At 38.9% G+C, this 22,874-nt stretch overlaps 1 protein-coding gene across 1 annotated transcript in view; it reads left to right on the top strand.

Moving 5' to 3' along the window:
- The window catches only part of LOC130917002 (insulin-like growth factor 1 receptor), a 150,996-nt gene that overhangs the window by 110,382 nt on the left and 17,740 nt on the right, over positions 1-22,874 (top strand). Inside the window, exons 10-16 of the mRNA XM_057838034.1 lie at positions 2,829-3,036; positions 9,619-9,926; positions 13,567-13,700; positions 13,783-13,942; positions 14,017-14,116; positions 20,814-20,884; positions 22,593-22,822. Of these exons, the coding sequence (XP_057694017.1) occupies positions 2,829-3,036; positions 9,619-9,926; positions 13,567-13,700; positions 13,783-13,942; positions 14,017-14,116; positions 20,814-20,884; positions 22,593-22,822 (1,211 nt within the window). The remainder of the gene's footprint in view (positions 1-2,828; positions 3,037-9,618; positions 9,927-13,566; positions 13,701-13,782; positions 13,943-14,016; positions 14,117-20,813; positions 20,885-22,592; positions 22,823-22,874) is intronic.

The following is a 22,874-nucleotide window of genomic DNA, read 5'->3' as shown; positions in this document are numbered from 1 at the left end:
GGTAAAGGAAAACCGAAAGAGTTTGAAAGACCTCATTAATGCAACCTGCATCCTAGCTAAACAGGAGTTAACATTTCGTGGTAATGATGAGCGTGTAAGCTCTTCTAAACGTGGTATATATGTAGAACGATTACATGGTTTTGCTGAGAAAGATGAAAGGTTAGCTAGACATTTGGACACATCCACTGTGTTTTCTAGCTTGTCAAATAGAACACAGAACGATCTAATTAAAGCAATCCTCTCCATTGAGGCGGAGAGATTTTTTAAAGTAAAGGAAAATAAGGAGGACTTTTACAAAAAGGGCGTAGGTTTGCATAGGGACGATAGGGACATAACACTACCAACTTTTCAGGATGCTAATATTGTCCCCACCAACTTTTAAGCAACCTTACCTTTTTTGCTTGATATAATGTTCAGTTATATAGAGAATTTAGATCTTTCAATAGTTCCATATGTTGTAAGGATAGAATTGACCCTACCATTATTAAGTGAATTATTTTCATTATGTTTATGTTTGCTAATAAAAACCAGACATTTATTCAGGAAGTTTTCAAAATGTTTCTTTAGTATTTTTTGAAAACAAAGGTTTGAATTGAACAGTGTATCATCTGAACCAATGCACGTAAAAGTTATTATCTGTAGATAAGGATTTATTTTGCATTGATCATTTTTGCCTATTAATTAATTAGGTTCATAAACATGAGAAATGTGGCCCTTTGCCCCCTTCATTCAATCTGTTTGGTCTAATTAATGTCCCGTCCCCAGCAAAAAGTGTACCTACATGCAGGTTATGCTGTTATATCGTCCCTACGAATGTTGAGACCAAACCTATGCCCTTCCAAAGTGACGGCGGTTTTTGTGGTAAAGGACAGGCGCAAGACCACTGTTTTCATTTCAATCTTATTTAAAAAAAAAAAAAAAAAAAAAAAAAAAAAAAAGAGCTTAGGCTAAGAAAAATACAATAGAATATTTAAAAACTAAATTTTGGACTTATATAAAATATCCTTTGTTTTTCTTTTCACACTTTTTGTTTAGCAATCTGTAATAAATTGATAAAAGTATCAGAATTAAAAGTTTTAAAAACAACTGAATATTTCACTAAAGGTCAGAATTGAATTCTGTGGTTTTGTACACCACCCTTTACTCTCATTTATGTTGCATGAATTATAGAATTGCGACGGCCAACACTTTGAGGGTGTAGAGCAAATACATGTTATTTTCTTACTTTTACGTATCGATAATATTTAACGTGTGCGCGTGTTTTGTGAAGAATGCTGATGAGATATGAAATAACCAGTAGCCAATTGAATAAGCTACCCTTTTTGGTTTATATATTTGGAAATCTGACACTAAAGGACTCACTGCCTCACCAACCATGAACCTTACTGCACGTCACTGGATTGGCGCATATTGCTACATGATCTGCGCCACATATGACATACTTCTTTTAAAATAGCTAAAGAAATAAATTTAGTTAAACAGCAATTGAAAACTGTTCGTTTTCCTTCAGAGGTTTTAACTTTCATCGTCTGCCATCTTGCCTTACCGATATTTAGCCTAGAGGTTAGATCGGGCCTAAAAAATCCAGCCCGACTCGACACGGCCCCCTGGTATTGAAGCCCGACCCGGCCCGTGCTCAATCAATTAACTAGATTTGCAGGCCCGAGCCCGAAAAACCCGTTTTTTTGTTTTGTTTTTATTTGTTGGAGTGACGCAGGGAAAAAAACGAAGCAGCAGCAATTTATTTTCATTTCTTCGAGTTGGCAGAAAAACGCAAGTTTTCTTAATGTTTAAATAGTTTACATATTTTTATGATCATTATAAAAGCATTTACACAACGAAATAACGCTGAGAAAGTTTAATATAAAAAAAAAAAAACATGCGGTTTTGCAGGCACACAGAGGAGAAGATTCAAAAGGATCACATTTGTGTTGCCTTTGTGTGCATAAATAAAAGTGTCTTTCGTAACGGATCGCAAGCACCACAGCGGGAGGAGAAGAAGAAAAAGCGGGCGGCGCCACGGCGTTCATGTGCGTGCACAAGCAAATGCACAATACAGAGAGCCTGCTCTCGGTTTTATCCCATTTTTTTTATGTATAAATTATTAGTCCGGTGCGGCGGCCCGACACGACCCAACCCGAACGTACATCTTAACATCTTGGGCCCGACGGGTTGGTGCAGGTTCGGGTTTGGGCACAAGATCTAACCTCTAATCTAGCCATAATCACCTTGCATTTGTTTCGGTGCGTTCCAATTAAATTAAAATTGTTTGTTAATATATTAGAAAAATAGATTTTACTCAAATAATGGTTTTTCGTTTGCAATTTAGAAATATCATGCTCCAATGAATGTATTTTGGTTTATTTCAATCAGTTTTGTATACTTTGGCAATTTAGTTAAATCGGGCCCCATCAATTTTAGAATTTGGCCCTCTTTTCAGACACAAGGGGGCCAACAGGCCCCTTTTTTTAAATTTCCCAGATGCATCCCTATATTTTTGGAAGTTTTAAAAAAGTAAAATATTTTTTTCCGATTTTTTTTATGATTATTTGTTTTTTTTTAACTTCACAAATTGCCTGCCATTGACAACGACAGACATCCAATTCATTTAAACTGGGAGGACTGGTTGTGAATGCTCATGTTTTAGTGCCATTCACGGCGCTAGGTGTCCAATTTCGACTGGGTGGGCTGGGATTGGACGTCGAGCGCCATCAATGGCAGCCAGTCAGTGAAATGATTTCCTTACAAAGGTTAACCCATTTTACTTAATGTGACAAAGTTTTTTTAGTACGTTCCCTTGAATTTTGACACACAATCCTCCTCGACAGAGTTAAAAATCCCTGTAAGGATGGCTGCGATTGGAGTGGGAGACCACGAGGAAGACACTAAACCCACAAAGCCGGACCCCAACAGCCCCGACAAGGGCCCCTGCTGTCCCTGCCCCAAATCGGCGGAGGACCTGGAAGCGGAGGCTGCCGATGCCTCCTATCGGAAAGTCTTTGAGAACTTTTTGCACAACTCCATCTTCACACCCAGGTGAGCTTTTTTAAAACACCCTGTAAAGTACTTTTTTGGGGTTTAGTCACTACAATGATCCCTCGCTACTTCGAGCTTAAAAGTTAGTGCCCTCAGGCCATCGCAGATTTTAAATAAATACAGATGAGCTGCTGATCCGAACACGTAATCTCCCTCTCTCTCATGCTGCTTTTTTTGGTCAGGCAGTGCACTGGAGTTGCTTATTAAAGGTAAAAATGACTGACAGACGTTAAGGTTTGATCTAGCCTGAGATGGTTAGGAAGTCGAAACTTCAAAGCGCCGCATTCATAAATGATTGTTTAGCTTGTTAAACAGTTGCTGTGGCAACTCATTGTGTGCGAGGAGCTTGAGCGGATTTGAGTGGACTCACGAGATGAAGCATTAAATAAAGACAAGCATTTTTCTACTTTATTCTTGTTTAAACATAATTCGATGGGACAGTAACATGTTTAAAACTTACCGTAATTATTACATTTGAAGTGCTTAACTCATTCACTCCCAGCCATTTTCACCAGTGCAACCCACTTCGCTCCCGGCCGTTTTACTGGATTTTGACTGATTTTGCAAGGCCCACAGAAAATTCTGCTCTATTTGCTATATAAACATGGAACCCACCAAAGAAAGATTAGACTCTTTTCTTTCAGCAGGAAAAAAAAAATAAGTTCATATCTTTTTCCATTCTTTAGAAATGAGCATTAGAAAATAGCTTAGTTTGAGCAATTTCCCAATTTCTGATGAAAAAAACTGAGAAATTTAACTTTTTGTAAAAGCATACAGTACATTTCAAACATAACTTTGACTTTAACACAGCTATTTTTTGCTTTTGTGACATCCCAAACATCTGAACAATGTTTTTGTTCTACAAAATGAAAAAAAAACAACAAGAAAAATGGAGCTTTTGATAGCAAAGTAATAATTTATTTACACATAACTAAACTATTGAACTGAGAGATGACACTGTTGTGGCCGGGACTGGATCGGCAGGTGGGGTAAATTTTTCCCTCATCACCGCCTGTCCTGTCTAATCAAGATAGATTTTTAAAAAATTTTTGTAGTGACCACTACCTCATAACAGATTAATAACAGGTTAAATCCTTATAAATGCATTGAACACACACACAACAATAAAAAAATTTTTTGGGTGGGTTGACTACTTTGCCCAAAAAATGCTATACATATATTTTTTAAATATTGTATATTTAGTCAATATCGTATTTTCGCAACTTAAAGGGTATACAGTTTAAAGCCAAAACACAGTGGGAAAGCTATTATTTCCTAATAAAGTTGAATAGCTAAAAATATTTAGCATGCAATGCAACGATGGAAGTACACATGTGCCGATTACCGTTTTCAAGCTATACCATGGTATGAAAACGTTAAGGTTTCAAAACCGCAAAATTTTTTCGTCATACCGTCCCTAAGGTATTACCTTGTTTTTATGTCCCAAAAAATGCATGGAGAAATCCCTCGCTTGCACCTGTAAAGCTCAACCCTCCCCCACCAGCTCAGTGTCAGTGAGTCAGCTGTGCTACACGATGGCTGGAGGAGGAAAAACTGAACTTTTTCCTCCAGCGAAGAAAACTAAATCGCTGGTTTGGGAATACTTCAGCTATAGAAAAGTTACAGACGACCGTGGCTTATAGAAGGAAGGCCAGCCGAATTGTAAAACACGTTTGCGGAGGGTGGCTGCCGAGGAGGCAATACCTCCAATACAATATACGCATTTATACAAAATTAAAGGTTAGTAAACTCTGTCATTAACGTTTCCCACCAGCTACGAGAGTTAACTCCAGTGTGTTAAGTGTGTCTGGCGGTGGTAAAACGTGTTTTATTCTCTCTGGCAACTGTCTGTGTCGAGAAAGAGACTGTGTAAATAATTTAAACATGATACGAGTCATACAGACGTGCCTTTTATGGAAAATAATTATTTTATTTGGAATATTTTGTTTTTTAATTTAACTCAACATTATACTTATTAGTGCTGCAACGATTAATCGATTAACTCGAGTATTCGATTAGAAAAAAATATTGGAATTAAATTTTGTTGCTTCAAGTATTCGTTTAATCAAAGTGGCGTTGTAATGGTTTATTTTGAAAGTGTTTACATTTAGTTTATTAGGGTGGATACATTGCCCTCTGGTCTGCCTCATTTCACATGGACGAATCCACTTGCTCCCTGTTAAGACTAACGCAAGCTAAGTTTTTGTTTGGGCTAATGTTTTTTAATTAGGGGTGTCAAACGATTAGAATTTTTAATCAAGTTAATTACTGCTTAAAAATTAATTAATCATAATTAATCGTAATTAATCGCAATTCAAACCATCTATAAAATATGCCATATTTTCTGTAAATTATTGTTGGAATGGAAAGATAAAACACAAGATGGATATATACATTCAACATACGGTACATAGGTACTGTATTTCTTTATTATAACAATAAATCAACAAGATGGCACTACCATTATTAACATTCTGTTAAAGCGATCCATGGATAGAAAGACTTGTAGTTCTTAAAAGACAAGTTATAGAAATTTTATATCAAAACCCCACGTCATGGTTACGTTTTAATAAAATTTGTAAAATTTTTAATCAAAAAATAAACTAGTAGCCCGCCATTGTTGATGTCAATAATTACTTACACAATGCTAATGGGTGCTGAAGCCTATAAAATCATTCGCACCCAAGCGCCAGCAGAGGGCGGCAAAACTCCGAAAAAACACAACAAGTACACCTTTCATTGTGCTCTCATTGCGTCAAATATTTTAACGGGATTAATTTAAAAAATTAATTGCCGCTCGTTAACGCGATAATTTTGACAGCCGTAGTTTTAATGCATTCGTAATTTAGTTTATATGTATATTTTGCGGTTTTTGTGGGAATACGAGTCTGAACCATTTGTTAAGAGCATTGTGGGAAAAAAACGTCAGCATTTTACTGCATTTAAGCTAGCGGACTTTTGCTGTGTAAGTTAGCCAAGTGTTCTTTTGTTGTATATAGATCCTCATTTATTTATTTTTAATACCGTTTGAGGCTCAGCGCAGGTATTTTAATTTTTCATGTTCTTTATCTGATTACTCGATTATTCAAACTGACTAGTTCATCGATTAATCGACTACTAAAATAATCGATAGCTGCAGCCCTAATACCAATTCCAATTTGCTCATGTTTTGAAAAATAAAAATCCTGTTCAATGGAAAAAAGTATTTTTAAAAAAAACCCAAATATCTCAAAGTAACAACTTTTACAGCTGTAATTCCAATACTGTGAAACTGGGACATTTTGGCTTAAGGTTATACCGTCAGAATATCATACCAGCGCATGCCAAGCTGTAAGGGTTTTTCAAAGTTTATGTTCTGTGCTAATTATTTCTTCAGTTACTGTTCTAGTTGTTTAATTAGTTGCTAGTTATTATTCCGTTAGTTGTTATGTGATAATTTTAGTTTCGTTCTGAAACCATGAGTTTGTATGATCTTTGATCTAATCTAATAATTAATTGTCACGCACAGAACTGTTGTTCCCTGCATCGTGATTTCCACAAAATAGCAGGTGGCTAATCCGATCAAGGTCAGAAACCGCAAATATATTTTATATCTAGCATATTAAAATGTAATTGATGTGTTAGAAAACGTTCTGGGAACCTTAGCATGTGGATTCTTCCTCCCTAAAGCAATTTGGCGCCCCCTCCACTAAATGGCACCCTAGGCAAACGCCGAGCTCGTCTAAGTGTGTAAACCCGCTTGACAGCTTTTTACAACTATATATTGTTTTTGATTTGCAGGCAAATAATCCTTATGTTTTTCAGTTAAAGTTGACTCACCCAAAAAAAACTGCTGGCATTGTTTTGCTGATTCTACTTACAAAAATGCTCACTAGTTGTCATCCTCTCCCTCGGGCTAAAAAGCATTGAAAACAACTCAATGACTCACTGGAACACACATAAACTGAAGGAGTTGTGCGAGATCAACACAAATTCAAAGTGAACAACAAACCTGACTGCATCGGACATCTGCTCACAACTAACCAGCAACAGACCTGTGACGCTTTTATTAAAAACAACCAACTTGCTTTTTCTCCTGTAAATGCAAAACAGTTTCACCCACGCACCCCCCTCGGCATACCGACTAACACACAAACACACACATACACACTGTAAAAACAAACAGACGGAAAACTTCTTTAATCATGTTAACCAGATCATAGATGACACATTTTTCTTAAATAAACAAACTGGGGGAACAGGGAAGAAGTGGCACCTCCTTGTGAGAATTTCGGGTGGTACACATAGCCAATCTACTCAAGTAAGAGTAGCGTTACTTCAGCATAATATTACAAAAGTAAAAATGGTCATCCAAAAAACTTACTGAAGTACAAGTAAAAAAAAGTAATAGGTGAAAAGAATTCTCAAGTAATAAGTAGCATTGTAACTTTATAATATGTGATTTTTTTTTAGACAATGGTATATTTTTTCCTCAACACAAGTCAGTAGATTAAATTAGTCTAACAAAAGTCCGCTAGCTTAAATGCTACGAATGCTAACGCATTTACAATTTTCATAGCAAATCGCTCACACGTACAGTTGTGGTCAAAAGTTTACATACACTTGTGAAGAACATAATGTCATGGCTCTCTTGAGTTTCCAGTTATTTCTACAACTCTGATTTTTCTCCGACAGAGTGATTGGAACAGATACTTCTATGTCACAAAAAACATTCTTTTCAAGTTTGGTTCTTTTATGACTTTATTATGGGTTAACAGAAAAAAGTGATCAAATCTGCTGGGTCAAAAATATACATACATGGATCTGAAAAAGCGAATCATTGACTTGAACAAGTCAGGAAAGTCACCTGGAGCCATTTCAAAGCAGCTGCAGGTCCCAAGAGCAACAGTGCAAACAATTGTTTGTAAGTATAAAGTGCAAGGCACTGTTTTGTCACTGCCACGATCAGGAGGAAAACGCAAGCTATCACCTGATGCTAAGAGAAAATTGGTCAGGAGGATGACGATTCAACAGAGAATCACCAAAAAGCAGATCTGCCAAGAATTAGAAGCTGCTACGACACAGGTGTCGGTGTCCACAGTCAAGCGTGTTTTACATCTCCATGGACTGAGAGGCTGCCGTGCAAGAAGGAAGCCCTTGCTCCAAAAGCGGCACCTTAAGGCTCGACTGAAGTTTGCTGCTGATCACATGGACAAAGATAAGACCTTCTGGAGGAAAGTTCTGTGGTCAGACGAAACAAAAATCGAGCTGTTTGGCCACAATGCCCAGCAATATGTTTGGAGGAGAAAAGGTGAGGCCTTTAACCCCAAGTACACCATGCCTACCGTCAAGCACGGTGGTGGTATTATTATCCTGTGGGGCTGTTGTGCTGCCAATGGAACTGGTGCTTTACAGAGAGTAAATGGGATAATGAAGGAGGATTACCTTCAAATTCTTCAAGATAACGTAACGTCATCAGTCCGAAGATTGGGTCTTGGCCACAAGTTGGGTGTTCCAACAGGACAATGACCCCAAACACTTATCAAAAGTGGTAATGGAATGGCTAAATCAGGCTAGAATTAAGGTTTTCGAATGGCCTTCCCAAAGTCCTGACTTAAACCCCATTGAGAACTTGTGGACAATGCTGAAGAAACAAGTCCATGTCAGAAAGCCATCAAATTTAACTGAACTGCACCAATTCTGTCAAGAGGAGTGGTCAAAGATTCAACCAGAAGCTTGCCAGAAGCTTGTGGATGGCTACCAAAAGCGCCTAATTGAAGTGAAAATGGCCAAGGGACATGTTACCAAATATTAGCGCTGCTGTATGTATATTTTTGACCCAGCAGATTTGATCACTTTTTTATGTTCACCCATAATAAAGTCATAAAAGAACCAAACCTCATGAATGTTTTTTGTGACAAAGAAGTATCTGTTCCAATCACTCTATCAGAGAAAAATCAGAGTTGTAGAAATAACTGGAAACTCAAGAGAGCCAAGACATTATGTTCTTCACAAGTGTATGTAAACTTTTGACCACAACTGTAACTCCACAAACTGTAGCTCTAAACTTAATGACAAATGTATACACAAACATATATTAGCTGAAGCAACTTACAGCCTTGTGTGGGCCAAACAAGAGGGAGCTATCCTTTATCCATGTGAGGCGTCTGAGTGCTCATGTATGGAAGCATTATTGAACGACAGTCCAGCCAGACCTAACGCTGCCACCAGAGGGCAGTGTATCTAACGCCATTAATCTAAATACAATACTTTAGGACTTTTTGGATAGTTATTTTTGGGTATTTAAAGGGTTTTTGCACGGTAATTCATGTTAGGTCGCCAGTGTAGGAACGGAACTCGTTCGCAATCCGGGGACTTCCCGTACTGTTAATACATTGAACCGATTAAATATGGTAACTACTGGCCAAAGCAGGAAGGACGAAATTGTCTTTGAAGGAATCCTGGAAATGGCCAAAATGACCCATAATAGTGAAATTGTATACTTCCTGTGATTCAACGGTTATCTGGGTCTACTTCTTGATTGTATAAAATGAAAATTTACATGCGTGCTTCCTGGTTTTGTAAAAATTTCTTTTTTTCCAGGCCACCCGATCGCCGCCGACGAGATGTATTTAACATCGCCAACGCCACCCACTCTCGACGCCAGCACTGGCCTCACTCCAACACCAGCACCGTGCCTCCGATGCAGGGCGCTGGCAATAGCAGCGGTACCAACCCGGAGCTGGCGGAGCAAGAGTTTGATTTTGTGGAACAGGCGGTTACAGAGCGCGAGCTGCAGATATTTGGTTTGCAGCCGTTCACCGTATACCGCATCGACGTTCACGCCTGCAATCGGCAGGTGCAGCGCTGCAGTGCTGCAGAGTTTGTTTTCTCCAGGACTAAACCGGCAGGTAAGTGTACCTCACCCTACACGCGATACTTTTTAAGATGATGATTAGTACTAAGAATAGAGAAACAGTGTTCCCGGTGGTCATTATAAAGTTTTAAAATGTCTTAAATTTAAAATACAGATAAGCAAGGTCCTAAATTCTTAAATTTAATGGAAAATTGTAGGGCTGCAGCTATTGATTATTTTAGTAGTCGATTAATCGATGAACTAGTTAGTTCGAATAATCGATTAATCGGATTAGGAACATAAAAATTAAAGTACCTGAGCTGAGTGCAAAAGGCATAAAAAAATAAATGATGATCTAAGTACAACAAAAGATCAACTGGCTAATTTACAAAGCAAAAGTCCACTAGTTTAAATGCTATCAAATGCTAATGTTTGGTTAAATGGTTCAAACACATAACACATACAGTGGGGCAAATAGGTATTTAGTCAACCACCAATTGTGCAAGTTCTACTTGGAAAGATTAGAGAGGCCTGTAATTGTCAACATGGGATAACCTCAACCATGAGAGACAGAATGTGGGGGAAAAAACAGAAAATCACATTGTTTGATTTTTAAAGAATTTATTTCCAAATTAGAGTGGAAAATAAGTATTTGGTCACCTACAAACAAGCAAGATTTCTGGCTGTCAAAGAGGTTTAACTTCTCACGAGGCTCCACTCGTTACCTGGATTAATGGCACCTGTTTTAACCCATTATCGGTATAAAAGACACCTCTCCACAACCTCCGTCAGTCACACTCCAAACTCCACTATGGCCAAGACCAAAGAGCTGTCGAAGGACACCAGAGACAAAATTGTAGACCTGCACCAGGCTGGGAAGACTGTATCTGCAATAGGTAAAATGCTTGGTGTAAAGAAATCAACTGTGGGAGCAATTATTAGAAAATGGAAGACATACAAGACCAGTGATAATCTCCCTCGATCTGGGGCTCCATGCAAGATCTCACCCCGTGGCTTCAAAATGATACAAGAACGGTGAGCAAAAACCCCAGAACCACACGGGGGGACCTAGTGAATGACCTACAGAGAGCTGGGACCACAGTAACAAAGGTTACTATCAGTAACACAATGCGCTGCCAGGGACTCAAATCCTGCACTGCCAGACGTGTCCCCCTGCTGATGCCAGTAGACGTCCAGGCCCGTCTGCGGTTCGCTAGAGAGCATTTGGATGATCCAGAAGAGGAGTGGGAGAATGTGTTATGGTAAGATGAAACCAAAATAGAACTTTTTGGTAGAAACACAGGTTCTCGTGTTTGAAGGAGAAAGAATACTGAATTGCATTTGAAGAACACCAGACCTATTGTGAAGCATGGGGGTGGAGACATCATGCATTGGGGCTGTTTTTCTGCAAAGGGACCAGGACGACTAATCTTTGTAAAGGAAAGAATGAATGGGGCCATGTATCGAGAGATTTTGAGTGAAAATCTCCTTCCATCAGCAAGGGCATTGAAGATGAGACGTGGCTGGGTCATTCAGCATGACAATGATCCCAAACACACAGCCATGGCAACAAAGGAGTGGCTTCGTAAGAAGCATTTCAAGGTCCTGGAGTGGCCTAGCCAGTCTCCAGATCTCAACCCCATAGAAAATCTGTGGAGGGAGTTGAACGTCCGTGTTGTCCAACGACAAGCCCCAAAACATCACTGCTCTAGAGGAGATCTGCATGGAGGAATGAGCCAAAATACCAGCAACAGTGTGTGAAAAGCTTGTGAAGAGTAACAGAAAATGTTTGGCCTCTGTTATTGCCAGCAAAGGGTACATAACAAAGTATTGAGATGAACTTTTTGGTATTGACCAAATACTTATTTTCCACCATGATTTCCAAATAAATTCTTTAAAAATCAAACAATGTGATTTTCTGGGTTATTTTTCCACATTCTGTCTCTCATGGTTGAGGTTTACCCATGCTGACAATTACAGGCCCCTCTAACATTTTCAAGTGGGAGATCTTGCACGATTCGTGGTTGACTAAATACTTATTTGCCCCACTTTCTATACCTATACAGTCCCTGACAAAAGTATTGTCGCTTATCCATTTTGTAGAAACAATTGCTAATAACCTGACTTTTAATTATTTAATTGGTTTCAGAAATGGCTCATATGAAAGCTAAGACCCTCCTAAACGATGTTGAATGTACAAAAATATATTAGTTTCACTGAAAAAAGATTTATCATTTAATGAAGACATAAAGGTCCAATTTTGGCAAGACAAAAGTTTTGTCTCCTACAGAAAGTAGTGTGAAAATTTAACAAAAAATGTACTTCAAATACAAAAATATGTTACATAACATAAGCGAATTAAGTAGTGGTGCTGTGAGATCCAAATTTAATATTTTGTATGGCTTCCGTGCGGTTAGGCAAGGATTCATCCAATTTATTGATGAAGTCATCAGGAACATCAAAGAAAGCGGTCTTGCATGCCTCCCAGAGTTCATCAACATTCTTGGGTTTCGTCTTCAATGCTTCCTCTTTCATCCTACCCCAGACATGCTCAATGATGTTCATGTCTGGTGACTGGGCTGGTCAGTCCTGGAGGATCTTGATTGAAGTATGCAATGGAGCACCATTCTGCTGCAGAATTTGTTCCTTTTTATGGTTAGGAATGTAAGAGGCTGCTAAGATTTGTTGATATTTCAGACTATTTATGTTGCCTTCCACCCTGCAGATCTCTTGCACACCCCCATACTGGATGTAACCTAGACCATGATTTTGCCACCACCAAACTTCAGTTTTGGGGCAAAAGGTGGATTTTTCAGATGAATCTTCCATTGAATTACACCACAGTCGCCGCAAATATTGCAGGAAACCTACTGGAGACTGCTTGGATTCACTCAGAAAACAGTGAAGTTTGGTGGTGGCAAAATCATGGCCTGGGGTTACATCCATTATGGCGGTGTGCGAGATCTTTTTTTCAGTGAAACAAATATATTTTTGTCCATTCAACATCATTTGGGAGGGTCTTAGCTTTCATATGAGCCATTTCTGAAATCAATTGAATAATTAAAAGTCAGGCTTTTAGCAATTGTTTCTACAAAATGGATAAGCGACAAGACTTTTGTCAGGGACTGTACATCAGACTCCAGCTCTGTTCTTAATTAAAGCGATAATGAAAGATAAAAGTGCATATACCATTTAAAAACCAAATCAAATATGATTTATATTTACAATTTGGTAACATTCTTGAGTCACTTCCTTTTCAGTAACTCAGGATCAACAGGAAGTGACCAGTAAATGCCTCAACAGGAAAAGTACCATCCACCAGCACCCCCTGCTGACGGATATCCGTCACTACGACGGAGTTTTTTTAACCCACGTTAGTTCATAAATTAACAGCATTAAATTAGACGAATTTGAAACCTTTGTTATAATCAGCTCAAATACTTGTCTTCATTCTTTGAATTTTGCAAATGGCTGCTTGTGTTGTTTTTCTTCTCACGGTTTACCTCCTTCAAAACAATGGAGCAATCATGTTCTGTATGAGTCGAAACAAAGCAGCTCTCATTCATTTTCTGCAATAATAAACTTGAATTAATTCTTTAAATCAATTCATAGCCTAGGCTGTACTTTCTGCACCTCTTCTCTTCTCTAATGAATTCGGAAAGCTCCTAAGTTTTCAACTTTTTTTTCCTTTTCAGAAAAGTCTGATGACATTCCAGGCTCGGTGACCTGGGAGGGTCACGAGGACTCCGTGTTCCTGCGTTGGCCGGAACCGTCACACCCCAATGGTCTCATCCTCATGTATGAGATCAAGTTCAAACTGGGCGCAGAGGTACTGCATACTCTTTAACCTTGAAAGGTTGTCCACATTTTCCTCGTACCTGAATGTCAGATGGTATTTTTGTGTGCGTCAGAATGAGAAGCACGAGTGCGTGTCGGCTCAGATGTACCGGACACAGCGCGGCATCCGTCTGTCCAACCTGAGTCCGGGCAACTACTCGGTGAGGGTCCGAGCGACATCGTTGGCTGGGAACGGATCCTGGACGCAGCCGATAGACCTTTACGTGGCGGAACGTAAGACACATACATATGCTCACTCTTTATAATAAATACATTGCTGTGGTATTGATAATGCTTTCCCCCGATAGGATATGAAAACTTCCTTTACGCCATCATATTCGCCCCACTCTTCATCATTGTGCTCATCTGCGTCCTGGCTGGTGTGCTCTTTGCCTTGAACAGAAAAAGGTACGTTGTCATGAAGATCATAGTATAAATACTAGAGGTGTGCATCAGCACTGCCCTCACGATTCGATTCGATTACGATTCGGAGGGCAACGATTCGATTCAGAGGGTCACGATTCGATTCGGTTCGATTCGGCAATGCATTAAAATTCTAAAGCAAAGCATATTTTTCGTGAATCATGAGGCAACACAAGCGGTCAGACATTAAACAACTTTTTATTGGCTCTTGTGTCACTCCTGGTTGAAGTCAAATGAAAATACTAGCAGATATATAGATTTTAAAAAAACAGATCACAGCATTTAATTAGTGCTTTGAATGAGACCAGGGCTTTCTCTTTTTTTTTACACACAGTAGCAGCCTTTCACACAGTGCAACATCTGAACTCCTGTGCAAAATCAGTAATAACAGTCACTGTATTTTAGTCACAACGACCCATCAATAAAAATATTCAAGTAAATATTAAAGAAAACGACAAAAGAAAATATTGTAGTGCGGCAGCATCTTTATCGCAAAATGTCAGTCATTTACGTGCGGGTCGGGTCGGGCCGGACTTCTCTCTCGCTAACTTTTTAAAAATATATATTTGTAAACTAAAACGATGTGTGGATGTTAAACTAAGGATTACTTGTTATAAGATAAATAAATTGAAATAAACAGAGAGAAGGCGCTTTGGTAATCCCAAACATGAGCCGCATTGAGCCAGTGCATTGGTTGCGCACATGAACGCCGTGGCCCCGCCCGCCTTTTTAATCTTCCCCTTGCGCTCTAGTGCTCTCCGCGAGTCTGCAACTCTGCATCCTGGTATTTCCTTTTCGAATTTCGTTATAGAGCACCAAGAGGTGAAAAGCAAACTAAAGACTGGGGGATTGAAAAGGCAAGAATCCACGAGTGGTGTGTGGAAAGGATTTGAATTGATAGTGGAAGAAGCATACAGAAGACTGTGTCGGCCTTGCCGAATGCAACAAATGTGGCGCACGCTTTGCTCTCGTACGAGAGCAGAAAGACCGGCACCTTCATGCTGATTAGGCATTTTAAAACCTGCACCGGCCTAAAAGATGATATTAGTCACACATCGTTTTTATCATTTGTTTCGAGGGCTGCACCTCTTCGTGCTAAGCAGGACATCGTGGAGTTCGTATAATGTGTTCCTTAAAATGTTATTATTTATTTTGTTTCAGTGCTCCTTAAGGCAGCTTGTTCTTTTATGTGTTCTGATAAGAGTCATTAAAATAAAGAATGTTATTAAAAAGTTTTTTTTTTTTTTTTTTTTGTATGAGCAGCTGTTCCTCTCCTTGTCAGAGAGGCGCGTCCATGTGAGCACAATATCCCGAACAGAAATATATTTCACATACATTTCCAGTGTTAGTTCGTTGTGTACGTGCATTTATAATGATCATAAAATATGTAGACTTTTTAAACATGAACTTTTTTTTTTTTTCTGCCAACTCGAAGAAATTAAAATAAATGTCTGTTGCTGCATTTTGCCAAGTAAATGAGCATGAACTATCCACCTGATAGAACAGGCACACAAATATAAACGATATAAATGTTTATTGAATATGCATCTTACAGTCTACAGTTTATCTGGGAGAATTTGTTACGAAAGACAGGTTTTAATTAGGGGTGTCAAACGATTAAAATTTTTAATCGAGTTAATTACAGCTTAAAAATGAATTAATCGTAATTAATCGCAATTAATCGCAATTCAAACCATCTATAAAATATGCCGTATTTTTCTGTAAATTATACATATATATTCTGTAAAATAAATTGTTGGAATGGAAGGATAAGACACAAGATGGATATATACATTCAACATACGGTACATAAGGACTGTAGTGGGCATTTCACTCTACTGTCATTTAAATCTGTCTATGCTTTCCTCACTCCGAAGCGTCTACTTTTTCCAAAGCTAGACAGCTAGTGAACGACGCCTTAATAATTAGACTTCTGCCTTTTTCATCTGATTTATTAATAAAATGGCCTCAAACCATTGTCCTCTTTAGACCGTCGTAAAACTACAAAAAAAAGTACACAAGCATTGCATTAGCAACAACGTTAGCTTAGCACGCTATACAGGTTCACTAAACATAAACAAAAAGCGTCTCATACAAAAAATATAACATTTCGCTTACTAACATAATATGTACATTCTTTACAACAACCATACTTACGGACAAATCTTGTCCAAGGATCATATAAGCACAACATTATCAGCCCGAGACGTCGTGCAGCCATAATGAACTGGCAAGAAAACAATAAACCACGTCGCACAGCGACCACAAGAGTTCGCTGTTAGACAGCACAAAAAGCCTTGCTGTAAAACTTACCAAAAGGCAGAATACTGTCTGAGCGGGACATGTCCGTTAATTGCGTCAAATATTTTAATGTGATTAATTTAAAAAATTAATTACTGCGCGTTAACGCGATAATTTTGACAGCCCTAGTTTTAATTTTTCATTCTGCACATACGTAGGCATCGTCACAATTGTAATCACACAACGCAACCACGCATTGCATCCCCGCATTTGCTCCTCCTGCTGAGTCCTCACAAATAAAACAGGCTCTGGCCTACAAATGAAACGTACATTTTCGGGGGGGTTTCGGGCTCGAGCCTACAAATATAACGTAAAATTTCAGGCTCTCAGCCTTTAATACATGCGGGCCGGGTCGGGTCGGGCTGGATTTTTTCGGCCCGAACTAAGCTCTAATCGAGAGAGCAGAAAGAGAGGACATAACATAACAATGGCTGAAGTGGAGAAAGTGGGAGCAAGAAAGATTATTGATGCACTTAACACATTGAAAGCAGACATCTGGAGACATTTTGGCTTCTACGAGGTTGGTGGGAAACTTAAAAATGAAACATGAGAATAATAATACAAATGGGGAAACCAAATCCGTTGCATCACCGGAATTGCGCAAGGAAGATTTTTGAACGTACTTATATATTTTAAAATTCGCTGAATCGAATCGAATCGTCCATGCCCCGCATCGGGATGCATTGCCGCATCGATTATTGTTGACACCCTTAATAAATATGGCTTTATTTTTTGGCTTTGCACAAACTCTGAACCCTTTATTACAACCGTTAGCAAAAAGAAGGGATCACCAGTCTAGGACGAGCACTCACTCCTTTCATTATGTAGAACACACTCAGATAAAAATCTTGAAAAATTAATGAATTAGTTCAAAAGTGCAACTCCTTGGCATTCAGAAACACTAAAAGAAATGAATAAAAAACATTGTGGTGGTCAGTAAATGTTACTTTTATAGAGCAAGTGCAGGGAAATAAATATAGAATCACTTCATTCTGAAGAAAAAAATATGGAATCACTCCATTTTGAGTAGAAAATACAGACACACCCAGTCAATTTCCTTTCCTTAATTGGGCCCCTGCCTTAGATTAGATCTGCTAGTTAGTCAGCAGTTAAAAACAGTGCAGTTGCTGGACCAAGTGGATTCACAAGAATCATGGCTCCAACAAGAGAGACGTCTCTTGAGACCAAGGAGAGTATGATGAAACTTCTTGAGGAACGTAACGCTACACGTATGGTTGCCAAAGATGTGGGCTGTTCAGTCATCATGACATGAACGCGCGGATTTTAACGTCTCTCCCAGTCGTTATTTGGCACTGATAACCGGAGATATGATCCTTTTAATTTCATTATAGTAACTATTAGGGTTGTTCCGATCATGTTTTTTTGCTCCTGATCCGATCGTTTTAGTTTGAGTATCTGCCGATCCCGATATTTCCCGATCCGATTGTTTTTTTTTTTTTTGCTCCCGATTCAATTCCAATCATTCCCGATAATTTTTCCTGATCATATACATTTTGGCAGTGCATTAAGAAAAAAATGAATAAAACCCGGACGAATATATACATTGAACATACAGTACATAAGTACTGTATTTTTTTTATATGACAATAAATCCTCAAGATGGCATTTACATTATTAACATTCTTTCTGTGAGAGGGATCCACGGATAAAAAGACTTGTAATTCTTAAAGGATAAATGTGACTTTGTATATTGTGACTAAATATTGCCATCTAGTGTATTTGTTGAGCTTTCAGTAAATGATACTGCAGCCATTTAACTTCTGCCCAAATGCATGATGGGAAGTGCAACCATGACTGTGCGAAGGGGCACCAATTGATATATGTTCTCTGCGTTGGGAAAGAACATAGGGTGTTAACAAAATTATCAACTACTACCTTTCTTCCCCACATTGCCTCCCACGTTATTTTTAATTGCTGAGAGAGGTATTGTAAGGCTTTAGTCACATAAAAAATGGCTCCAAAGGCTGTCAAAATTCTCTCTACTCATTATACGCTGCCTTTTAGCGCTGTCTATAGGTAAAACGGGGTCTTTATAGATTGAATGCGACAATGCGTGAGTGGGTCGTGCAGCGCATGCTTAATTATTTATTGTGATTAATTAAAAAAAAAAAAAATTACCGCCGTTAACGCAGTAAATTTGATAGTCCTACTTTAAGCCAAAACGACTCTGGATAAGTGTACGATATTTTGTCTGTAACATTAAATACAATTAGAAAACGATTAAAATAAAAAATATATATAAATTTAAAAAAGGCATGTCCGATATTTTTTTGCCGATTCCGATACTTTGAAAATGACGTGATCGGACCCGATCGATCGGGACATCTTTAGTAACTATGAAGTCACTATTCACTAGGGGTGTGCCATCTTCGGACACCACGATTCGATTACGATTCAGGATGCTACGATCCGATTATTGAACGATGATCGCGGTATTAACAATAATCGCGGTTATCGCAATTATCGATGCATCGTGTATTACTACTTAACACAGTAGCCAAACAAATTTATGTCCATTATTTATTTTAAATATCCTAATGATTCAACAGGAACGATGGAAACATGCCCATACAACAAAAAGCTGCCCTTAAGCTGTTTGTTTATTTATTTATTTATTTATTTATTTTTACAAGAAAGTGCAAAAACATTAACCATTTTAAAGGGAGTACTTATTTCTCTCAACAATACAATAAAATTTACATAGGTGGAATGAATTCCACATTTTCTGGAAACAAAGTGTCCTTACAAATAAGACTTCTTGTAACCAATATACTTTGTTTTCACAGAATTCTGTTCAATTTCGCATGTTTGTAGTGTTCCCGCTGTACTTCGTGGTTTTACACGTTCTGCATATGAAATACACGTTAGCGAATTAGCTAATTAGCTTAGCGCTCGGCGCTAACTATTAACATGTCAAAAACAACAACAATAAAGGCTAAACAGTACAAGAGGGTTCGTGTACTCACCTCTTTTAGATGCACACGGGTCTAAGCAACACACTCAGGACATTTTTCAATTGAAATGCCTTAAAACTACGGCTGGACATCTAAATGACAAGGAGCAACGAACTATCTCTCTTCCCCTCTTGCTCCAAAAAAGTAACTTGCGCACAAAAGCGCGACCACCGGTCTAATACACAAATTTATTTTCCAGTCTTTTAAAAAGGAGTAAATCTCTCTCAGTGTCCGGCAGCATGCATCATAACGTGCCCGCGCCCATTAACGGTGTCTTGAATTTCGTTCTGCTACGAGCGGCTGCCATAAAGTTATGAGGGAAAAACATCATTTTTGAACCTTTATGAATCGTAACCGAATCGTCACGTGTCGAATCGCGTTGCATGTAATAATCGATATTTTGGAACTCCTCTACTACTCACTAGGAACTATTTTCTCCACTAGAGGGCACTCATGCTCTTTGGATGAATAATGCTTCATTTCTGTCATTTTTTCCCTCTCCCCGGAATTCAATGATTTTTAATTTTTTTTTTTCTTTCTTTGGCTTAATGTGGTTATGTAATGGGTACAGTACCATTGTAACAACAGTTCATATAGATAACTTTGTGCTGAGGGGGGAAAAAAAAAATCAAACCAATTTGTAAGCAGTGGAACTCAAAATGTTACTCATGACTTGAGTATTCTTTTCACCAAATACTTTTTTACTTGTACTTGGGTACATTTTTCTGATGACTACTTTTACTTGAGTAATATTATTTTGAATAACACTATTCTTTCTTGAGTACAATTTATGGCTACTTTACCCATCTCTGGTATTGTTTTATTCAACGGCCCTGCACTAAATACGAGAGTTTGGGATTAATATATGTTGTACGGCACGTTGTCTGCAACTTCAGTGTACGTTATTAACTTAATGAAAAATGGATGGAAGATAGTTTATTGAGAAACTTTTGACAATATATCAAAAAGATGATATACTATATATATCGGTACTTTGTAGCCCAAAAGGTTAGCGATACGCTCCTTCCAAGAATCATCGATTTAAAAAGGTGTCACTGTGAGGGGAAAAAAAAAACAAAGAACCAACAGATTGCTCCGTCAACTTCAACTAGAATAGTCAGGGTTTCTATGGGTCATTAAAAAGCATTAAAACTTATTAAATGGATTTTGTCAAAACTCAGCCCTTAGAAAGCATTACACTACATAAAACAAGCCAATACCTAATCATAGAATGACTAATAATAAATGCAAATAAAGAAGTGCAATGAAATGTAGGATTAACAATGTAAGTACAGGTTAAATGTATGTTAGTACCTTTCAAATAAACATTATTCATAAACTTTACTGCATTTTATTCAAGCCATTGCTTATTTTATGATGTACTCTTATTGTTTTTTTGTCAATAGGAACAGCGATCGGCTTGGAAATGGAGTCCTGTACGCGTCTGTCAACCCTGAATACTTCAGTGCTGCTGAAAGTGAGTACAGAAAATAGTCAAACCTGAAATACTGTGGGGAGAACAAGTGTTTGATACACTGCCGATTTTGCTGGTTTTCCCACTTGCAAAGCATGTAGAGGTCTGTAATTTGTATCATAAGTTCTCTTCAACTGTAAGGGACGGAATCTAATACAAAAAAACAGAAAATCACGTTGTATGATTTTTAAATAATAAATTTGCATTGAATTGCATGAAATAAATATTTGATACATCACAAAAATCGAACTTAATATTTGGTACAGAAACCTTTGTTTGCTATTACAGATACCAAACGTTTCTTGTAGTCCTTGACAAGGTTTGCACACACTGCAGCAGGGATTTTGGCCCACTCCTCTATGCAGATCTTCTCCAGAGCCTTCAGGTTTCGGGGCTGCTGCCAGGCAGCACGGACTTTCAGCTCCCTCCATAGATTTTCTATCGGGTTCAGATCTGGTGACTGGCTAGGCCACTCTAGGACCTTAAGATGCTTCTTACGGAGCCACTCTTTAGTTGCCTTGGCTGTGTGCTTTGGGTGGGCCTGGAAGACCCAGCCACGACCCATCTTCAGGGCACTCACTGAAGGAAGTAGGTTGTCAGCCAAGATCCGGCGATACATAGCCGCATCCATCCTCCCCTCAATACGGTGCAGTCGTCCTGTACCCTTGGCAGAGAAGCAGCCCCAAAAAATGATGTTTCCTCCTCCATGTTTCACGGTTGGGATGGTGTTCTTGGGGTTGTACTCATCCTTCCTTTTCCTCCAAACACGACGAGCCGAGTTTAGACCAAAAACTTCAATTTTGGTCTCATCCGACCACATGACCTTCTCCCATCGCTCCTCTGGATCATTCAGATGGTCAGTGGCAAACTTCAGACGTGTCTGGACATGCACTGGTTTCAGCAGTGGGACCTTGCTTGCGCTGTAGGATTTTAATCCATGACGGCGTAATGTTTTTCCGATGGTTTTCTTCGAGACTGTTGTTCCAGCTCTCTTCAGGTCATTGACCAGGTCCTGCCGTGTGGTTCTGGGCTGATCCCTCACCTTCCTCATGATCAGTGATGCCCCACGAGGTGAGATCTTGCATGGAGCCCCAGAACGAGGCAGATTGACCGTCAACTTGAACTTCTTCCATTTTCTAATAATCGCTCCAACTGTTGTTACATTCTCACCAAGCTGCTTGCTTATTTTCCTGTAGCCCATCCCAGCCTTGTGCAGGTCTATTATTTTATCCCTGAAGTCCTTACACAGCTCTTTGGTCTTGGCCATTGTGGAGAGGTTGGAGTTTGTTGGAGCATGTGAACAGGTGTCTTTTATAAAGGTAACAAGTTCAAACAGGTGCAGTTACTTCCGGTAATGAGTGGAGAACAGGAGAGGTTCTTAAAAAAGAACTAAGAGCCGAAATATTTACTAGTTGGTAATGTATCAAATACTTATTTCATGCAGTTAAATACAAATTTATTATTTAAAAATCGTACAACGTGATTTTCTGGATTTTTGTATTAGATTCCGTCCCTCACAGTTGAAGAGAACTTATGATACAAATTACAGACCTCTACATGGCTTGCAAGTGGGAAAACCAGCAAAACCGGCAGTGTATCAAATACTTGTTCTCCCCATTGTAATTGTGAATTATATTGGTTGGATTCCCAAAATTGAAACATGGTTGAATAGCAACTTGAATGTTGGTTACTCTGTTTTACCCGCACACAGTGTATGTACCTGACGAATGGGAGGTGGCACGCGAGAAGATCTCCCTGAGCCGCGAGCTGGGCCAGGGCTCGTTCGGAATGGTGTATGAAGGAATCGCCAAGGGTGTGGTGAAGGACGAACCGGAGACGCGAGTGGCCATCAAGACAGTGAACGAATCAGCCACCATGCGGGAGCGCATCGAGTTCCTAAACGAAGCCTCCGTCATGAAGGAGTTCAACTGTCACCACGTGGTATGCGTGCGCACACACACGTGTACAGTCAGGGGTAGGGGTTAGGGTTTAA

This window comes from Corythoichthys intestinalis, chromosome 1, assembly GCF_030265065.1.
Source record: "Corythoichthys intestinalis isolate RoL2023-P3 chromosome 1, ASM3026506v1, whole genome shotgun sequence".
In the NCBI taxonomy this organism is placed as follows: domain Eukaryota; kingdom Metazoa; phylum Chordata; class Actinopteri; order Syngnathiformes; family Syngnathidae; genus Corythoichthys; species Corythoichthys intestinalis.
Note: the sequence above shows the minus strand (reverse complement) of the source record. Positions and strands in the feature narration are given on the sequence as shown.